Source organism: Otolemur garnettii, unplaced genomic scaffold, assembly GCF_000181295.1.
Source record: "Otolemur garnettii isolate 467f Iridium unplaced genomic scaffold, OtoGar3 scaffold00067, whole genome shotgun sequence".
Lineage (NCBI taxonomy): Eukaryota > Metazoa > Chordata > Mammalia > Primates > Galagidae > Otolemur > Otolemur garnettii.
Genome location: NW_003852462.1, coordinates 8,493,151 through 8,501,193, shown reverse-complemented (window position 1 = coordinate 8,501,193; position 8,043 = coordinate 8,493,151). Strand labels below are relative to the sequence as shown.

The 8,043-nt window shown below is 53.4% G+C and overlaps 1 protein-coding gene across 1 annotated transcript in view; it reads right to left on the bottom strand.

The window, feature by feature from the left end:
* PLOD1 (procollagen-lysine,2-oxoglutarate 5-dioxygenase 1) overlaps nt 1-8,043 on the bottom strand; it is a 30,229-nt gene that overhangs the window by 20,110 nt on the left and 2,076 nt on the right. The window contains exon 2 of the mRNA XM_023515147.1: nt 844-935. Coding sequence (XP_023370915.1) covers nt 844-935 — 92 coding nt within the window. The remainder of the gene's footprint in view (nt 1-843; nt 936-8,043) is intronic.

Here is an 8,043-nt window from a genome sequence, read left to right as displayed (position 1 = left end):
GTCCGGGCTGGGGATTCGAACCCGCCACCTTAGGTGTACGTGGCTGGCGCCTTAGCCGGTTGAGCTATAGGCGCCGAGCCTATTTTGTTCAAATTAAGGAAAAGCTGTCTCATCCTAACACCACGTCTAGGGAGCATGTCTGCAAATGAAAATAAACAGGGTCTAGAGAAGGAAAGACAAAGGCTTCACGTTGCTGCTTGAGCCCCTAGATCCAGCTAGGCCTGAAGCATCCCTCTGCTTCACTCCTCATTCATGGGAGCTAATGCACTTTCCACCTGAATGCCACTAGATTGCAAGCTCTGCGTAGGCCATGACATGGTCTCTATCGTCCCTCACTCTATCCTCAGTGCCCAGCAGTGTGCCTGACATAAGGAAGCACTCAGAATACTCAGCCAAATGGGGCTCAGCCCCACGGAGAGCATGCAGAGGACATCAAACCCACGCCAGTAGCTTATGTTTCTTTAGAGCAGTGTTTGTAATATAGGAAAGATCTCCATCCCAAAATCACGTGGTGGGGGCGGAGATTGTGGAAATGCTGACGCCCGAGCCCCACCCTCTAACCTAGCCTCTCAGGCCAGTCTTGAGTCACACTCACTGTCTGACACGGCTCTGTTCTCTAGCCTCACCTTTCCCTCCTGCTCACCTCTAGACTTTGCTCATGCTGTGGTCTCTGCCACCTCTTCCATTTCCCAGCTGACTCCTTTTCATCCTTCAGGCTTTGAGAAGCCTCCCCTGTGGTCCTACGCCTGTCTCAGGGTTCTTGGCAGTCTGGGAAGGAGGACTACAGCTCCCGGATTCTGCTACCACCCTCGCTGCTTCTGCCCAGCCCAGGAAGCCGCTTACCTGGATCTTGTAGTTGAAGAACTGTGCTGAGCGCTTGAAGCGGCGGAAGCCCTCAGTCTCCTTAGTGGCCACTGTGAGGACTAAGAGGTTGTCTGCAAGCAGAAGGGTAGGGAGTAGGAACGCAGGGTGAGGGGAGGTGGCAGGAAGGAGGAGGTCACTGCTCCCAGTGGCCTGTCAAAGCCTAGCAGCATAGGTCTTCACATTGACCTACTGCAGACAAGGGCCCAGGTAGAACGGGATGGACCAGATTCTCACTCAGGAACAGGGACATAAACTGGGTCTCCCAATCCCCTCCAGGGCTCCTTCCACCAGGTAACTGACCAACGTGTCAAGGAGCCTGTCCTATCGGCAACCACGTCCTGTCTGCACCCTGCATTGTGAGACTAAGTCTCTGGCTCTGTAGAGCTCAGGTGGGGCACAGGGACAGAGAGGAGGATTTATTCTGAATGCTAACCATCAGGAGGATCTCTCCAGCCAGAGCAGAACATTAGGCCAGGAACTGCTCAGGGGTCCCCCTGCTCTCCACACCTGCACCCATTGCTAATTCATCCCATAGTCTTTCTTGCTGGCCCTGATTCTCCCAATACCATGCCTCAGGTTGATATGGCCAATGAGAGTTGGCCTAGCATGAAAACTGACTTGAAATCCCTCCATCAGTCCACTCCTGACCTTTGGTCAGAGAAGCTGTCATTAGCTTCTTCACAAGGGATTCCTCCAAGGCTCTAAAGTGTGGCTGGCTTCACCTCTGCAACAGAACCTACTGGAAACAACTCCCTACACAGCATCTCTGGGAGCCCTGGGAGAGCCTCCCAGAGCACAGTTCGTGGCTGTGTTCTCTGAGAAGTGAGGAGTCCGGAGCTGGCCTGACTGGTCAGAAGCCAGCTCTGCTCTGTACCAGCTTCATGACCTTGGGCAAGTCCCTGTCCTCTCTGAGACTCAGCTTCCACTTATAAAAGAGCGATGATAATAGAACCTACTTCTTAGGGCTGTTGGACTAATTAGATGAGACCAGGCATGTAACACCCTCGCTGTCATGTACGGCAAATGCTAAGAGCTACTACTGGCGCTGAGTAACAAGAGGCCAATGTCTTGCTCTGGAATTCAAGGCCCTCCCTGATCCAGCTGGGTGAGATGCTTATCCCCTCCACCATATGGGCCTTCCTCCAGCTGGGGGTCTCTCCTTGCTGGACTCCTCCCTCCTGCTATGGTTCTCTCTGTGTCCTACTTGTCTAACCCTCCCTCCAGATCCGAGAGCCAGCCACAGTGACACCCCTTCCTCTAGGCCTCTATGAAGCCTTCTCCTGCCCTCTCTGGCCTCTGAGACTCTGAGGCAGGACCCACTTTCAGAGCCCATTATTGTTTCCCTGTGTGAGTCTTGATTCCCTAAAGGCCCAGGGCTCACAATTTTGGGGTTGCAAAGAACCCACCCAGGGGCCAGGTCAGCAGCAGGTAGGTTAAAGCCCGCCCTCCCTCCACAGCCGGGAAGTCAGGAGGAGCCTGGACTCAAACAACAAAGGGGTCCAGCTTGCCAGAGCTGGTGGCAGCCCTCACAGGCTGCTGGCCCCAGGGCAGGGGGCTGGCACTGGGTAGCCAAGCAGAGATTGGCAGGAATCAGCTGGGGGTGGGCCCAGGGACCTGAGGCAGGAGGGGTTGGGTTCAGCAGGCAGGTGTGGAGAGGAGAGACTTCACCACCTGACCCTGGGGTCCAGAAAAGAGGGGTGCTGCTCACACTTGGGGAAGGGCTCCCCCAGCTCCTGCTGGGATGGTTAAGTCTTTCCTTTAGGTGAGAAGAGCCAGAGTCATCAGCTCTGAGGCATCTTGTCAACAGGGGGCTGCTGGGGACAGGAAGAGTGTCATATTTCATGGATGGAAAAAGCCAGCCTGTGTGTCTGAGTGTGTGTGTGTGTGTGTGTGTGTGTGTGTGAGAGAGAGAGAGAGCTTGTATTGGGGAGGTGAGATCCAACAGTCTCAATGGAAACTCCTGAAGTCTAGCAACAGGGAAGGGGGAAGGGGAATGGGGACACGTGTCTCCAGACCCCTTTCTTGAATTCCTCCTTCTAAATAACAGGAACAATATCAGCGAACTTTTATCAAGCACTTTCTGAATGCCTGACGCTGTTCTAAGCACTGACATATAACATCCCCCCCCACCTTTTCCAGGGAGGAAACTGAGGCTCAGAGATGGTGAGCAACTCCAACTGGGTGCAGTGGCTCACGCCTATGACCCTAGCATTCTGGGAGACTGAGACAGGAGGATCGCTTCAGATCAGGAGTTCAAGACCAGCCTGAACAAGATGAAGACCCCCATCTCTACTGAAAAAATAGAAAAACTATAGCCGGATGTTGTGGCGGGCGCCTGTAGTCCCAGCTACTCAGGAGACTGAGGCAAGAGAATGGCCCGAGCCCAAGAGCTGGAGGTTGCTGTGAGCTGTGATGCCACAACACTCTACCAAGTGCAACAAAGTGAGACTCTGTCTAAAAAAAATAATAAAGGCTTGGCACTTGTGGCTCAAGCAGCTGAGCCTGGCGGGTTTGAATCCAGCCCGGGCCTGCCAAACAACAATGACGGCTGCAACCAAAAAAATAGTCGGACATTGTGGCAGGTGCCTATAATCCCAGCTACTAGGGAGGCAGAGGCAGGAGAATCACTTGAGCCCAGAAGTTGGAGGTTGCTGTGAGCTGTAATGCCACAGCACTCTACCTAGGGTGACAGCTTGAGGCTCTGTCTCAAGATAATAATAATAATAAAATTTAAAAAAATAGAAAAACTAGTTGGGCATTGTGGCAGGCACCTATAGACCCAGCTACTTGGGAAACTAAAGCAGGATTGCTTGAACCCAAGAGTCTGAGGTTGCAGTGAGCTAGGTTGAGGCCATAACACTCTAGCCTGTACAACACAGGAAGATTCTGTTTTTTGTTTTTTTTTTTTGAGACAGTCTCACTTTGTTGCCCCCAACCCTGTAGAGTGCCCTGCTGTGGTATCACATAGCTCACAGCAACCTCATACCCTTGGGCTCAAGCAATTATCTTGCCTCAGCCTCTCAAGTAGCTGGGACTACAGGTGTCCACCCCAACACCTGGCTATTTTTTTTTTTTGAGACGGAGCCTCCAGCTATCCCCCTTGGTTGGGTTGCGTTGGCTTCCTGCTCACAGCAACCTCTAACTCCTGGGCTCAAGCGAGTCTCCTGCCTCAGCCTCCCAAGTAGCTGGGACTACAGGTGCCTGCCACAACGCCTGGCCATTTTTGGGTTGCAGCCATCATTGTTGTTTGGCGGGCCCGGGCTGGGGATTCCAACCCTCCACCTTAGGTGTATGTGGCTGGCGCCTTAGCCACTTGAGCCACAGGCGCCGAGCCAACACCTGGCTATTTTTAGGGACAGGGTCTCCCTCTTGCTCAGGCTGCTCTCGAACTTCTGAGCTCAGGCGATCCATCTGCCTTGGCCTCCCAGAGTGCTGGGATTATAGGCATGAGCCACCATGCCAGTCCAAGATTCTGTTTAAAAAAAAAAAAAAGGCCTGCGAGGTGGCTCATGCCTATAATCTTAGCACACTGGGAGGCTGAGGCAGGATGAGCTCAGGAGTTAGAGATCAGCCTGAGCAAGAGTGAGACCTGGTCTCTAAAAACAGCTGGGCCTTGTGGGGGGTGCGTGTAGTCCCAGTTACTTGGGAGGCTGAGGCAAGAGGATTCCTTAAGCCTAAGAGTTTGAGGTTGCTGTGACCTCTGATGCCATGGCACTCTACCCAGGCGAACAAAGGGAGACTGTCTCAAAAAATAAAAAAGAAAAAGAAAAAAAAGAGATGGTTAGCAACTTGTTAAAGGGAGTCAACAAGTGGCAGCACCAGGATTTGGCCACAAGAAGCCTAGACCCAGAGTCCCCTCTGATCCAGCTGCATTTCCCAGGCCTGGGATGGTGGCCAGGCCATCTGCTGGAAGGGCCCTGTCTTTCCATCTGTCTAAGGAAACTGTCTAGCTGGGTTAGCAGGGAGGGCCTCAGGCCATGCAGAGCCCCCCCCCCCCCCCCGCCCCATGCCTCAGCCTATCTCTCCCCTGTTTTCCTCCTCACTGCCAAGGCCCTCACAAATCCTTGGGCCCCTTGGGCTACCACCCTGGCTGAGCATCCCAAAAGATCACCCACTTAGAGGGTCCCAAACCTGCCTATCCACCCACATCACAAGGAAGGCTGTGACATGCAGGTGCTTAGGACCCAGGACTGGGGGTTGAGGTGAGCCTAGGAGCCTGGTTTTTCTACCCTTCCCAGGTGATCTCTGATGCCACATTTGGGAATCACTGGTCTAATCCATGTCCCTGGTCCTCTGATTCTGGGCTCCAATGCAGGGGTCTGGGAAGTGGCTCACAGCAACAAAACTCCAAGCCTCTCCCCAAGGGACCCTAGCATCCCCTCTCTACACTCCCACAAAAACAACCTCAGAAAACCCAGCCTGCATCTCATCCCCTTGACCTGCCCACAATACTCATTTCTCCTTCTAAAGAGGCCCCCCAGGATACCGCCTCCAGGAAGCCTTCCTGGTCTCCTTCCCTTCAGGGATCACGCCTTTGCGGGTGTAGTCTTGGTTTGCCCAGCAGTTGACCTATTGGTCCAAACCTGCTCCTTGTCCCTTTGCTGGGTCAGAGTCTCATCTTTATTTCCTTGGTCTCTTTCTCCTTCACTGTGGTTGGGACTGAGCATGACCAAGGCATGGGGTGCACTCCCAGGTCTTTTTTTTTTTTTTTTTTTTTGAGACGGCGCCTCAAGCTATTACCCTGGGTAGAGTGCCATGGCTTCACAGCTCAGAGCAACCTCCAACTCCTGGGCTCAAGCGAGTCTCCTGCCTCTGTCTCCCAAGTAGCTGGGACTACAGGCACTCGCCACAACGCCTGGCCATTTTTTGGTTGCAGCCATCATTGTTGTTTGGCGGGCCCGGGCTGGGGATTCGAACCCGCCACCTTAGGTGTACATGGCTGGTGCTTTAGCCGCTTGAGCCACAGGCGCCGAGCCCACTCCCAGGTCTTAAGCAGAAATGTGGGAGTGTGATTTTGCTCAGAGCTACTACCAGTGGAGCCTTATGAGATGCATGAGCGGCATGAAGCATGTTGTGTTCATTATGCCATTTAACCACCAACACCCTGTGACGTAGATGCTCCCTTCTACATGTGTGGAAACTGAGGCACAGAGAGGCTGAAGAACCTGCCTGAGGTCACAGAACCTTAAAGTGAGAGGGCAATGAGCTGGAATTCCAAAGGCCCAAGCTTGTGTTTTTTGTTTTTTTTTTTTTTAATTGAAACAGAGTCTCACTTTGTCATCCTTGGTAGAGTGCCGTCCCGTCATAGCTCACAGCAACCTCAAACTCTTGGGCTTAAGAGATTCTCTCACCTCAGTGTCCCAAGTAGCTGGGACTACAGGTGCCCACCACAACACCCAGCTATTTTTTTTTGGGTGTTGTTTAGCAGACCCAGCGGAGTTGGAACCTACCAGCCCCGGAGCATATGGCTGGCGCCCTAACCACTGAGCTATGGGCACCTGTTTTTTTTTTGTTGTTGTTGTTTGTTTATTTGTTGTTCAGAGACAGGGTCTCCTTCTGTTGCCAGGCTGGGGCACAGCACAGTGAAGCAATCATAGCTCACTGCAGCTTCCAACTTCTGGGTTCCAGCAATCCTCTGGCTTCAGCCTTTCTAATAGCTGGTACTATAGGTGTGAGCCGCTGAGCCTGGCCTCCCATGCAACTTCACCATTTCCCTGCCCAAGAGCCCTACATCCCCAAATGCCACAGACTCCCAGCTCAGACTGAATCTAGCATTTCCAGCCACCTTCTCCCAGGCCTCCCCCACAGGGCACTCAGTTCCAGTCACGCGGTAAAGTCTTTTCCCAGATTTTTGTCAGACCCAGCCAGAGCTCCAGAAACTCTTAGAGGACGTGGAACTGGAAGATTTGATTTTGAGTACCAGGGCACTGCCTGGTTCTGTCTGGCTCTAAGCCCTCCCCACCTGCTGCCCAAAGTCCAGCAATGATTTCCCCAGACAGATGAATCCAGGATACAGAGTCAGCAGAGATAAAAGAGAGACAGTGGGGAGGATGGGGAGGGTGGTAAAGATAGATCGCTTGGCAAGTGACTTAGCCTCTCTGCACCTCAGTTTCCTCATCTGTATAATGGGACTAATACAGATAATGATAGTATCTCCCTCCAGAGACTCTCATGAGGATTTGGTGAGCTGATGTCTAGGGTAAAGTGTTTTGCAGTTTGCCTGTGCTGGTGGCCGTGTGGGTTCTGGCCTAGGGAGCCTCCCCCAAGGTGGGAGAACTGCCTGGGAAGTTGCTGCTCTGGGAGGCAGGGATAGAGCATGATCGCCTTACTGAGAACAAGGAGGATGTGGAAAGGCTGAACAAGGAGGCCTGGGGAGGATGAGGAGGCTCCTGGAAGAAGAGGACTTCTGGGTCCTGGGAAGGCACTGAATCAGCTCTGATTTAGCTGTGCCCACTGACACCCCTCCTACCTAAGTGGTTCCAGGCCAAGCAAGGGAGTGGATGGGCGAGGTATCGCCTCAAGTGTCAAGCACAGTCATGACATACCCAGTCTGCTCTCTGGGGAGATGGGACTGAATGAAGCCCATCCCCCCCACCCTCTGTCCTCTATTATGACCCCAGGCTTATACAGAAAGCACAAACAGGATCTGGCAGAATGGCAGGAGATGGCAAGGCCTGGCACTTGAGAGCCAATCTCAAACTCCAGGGGGCCCATTCAGGCCTCCTCAGACCCACACCCCATACCATCCAGCCCACCTGCCTATTCCATTCCCCGAAGTACAAGGGCACCACCCGGGAATCCCCACCTAAGTAAGCCCCGCTGAGGCTGTGACCTCAGTAACTATCCTTCCCTCACTGCAGCCAAGCTGAGGCCTGAAGGGAGGTGTGAACAGCCGGCCTACTAGAAGCCTCTGCAAAAGGGAGAAAAGGCCTGAGCACCTGGCCTCGCGCCCCTTCAGCTCTGCAGGCATTGGATGCTGCTTTATTGAAAACCTTTTTCTGGGCTTGGCACCTGTAGCTCAAGTGGCTAAGGCGCCAGCCACATACCCCTAAGGTGGCGGGTTCGAATCCAGCCAGGGCCCGCCAAACAACAATGACAGCTGCAACCAAAAAATAGCCGGGCGTTGTGGCAGGTGCCTGTGGTCCCAGCTACTTGGGAGGCTGAGGCAGGAGACTCGCT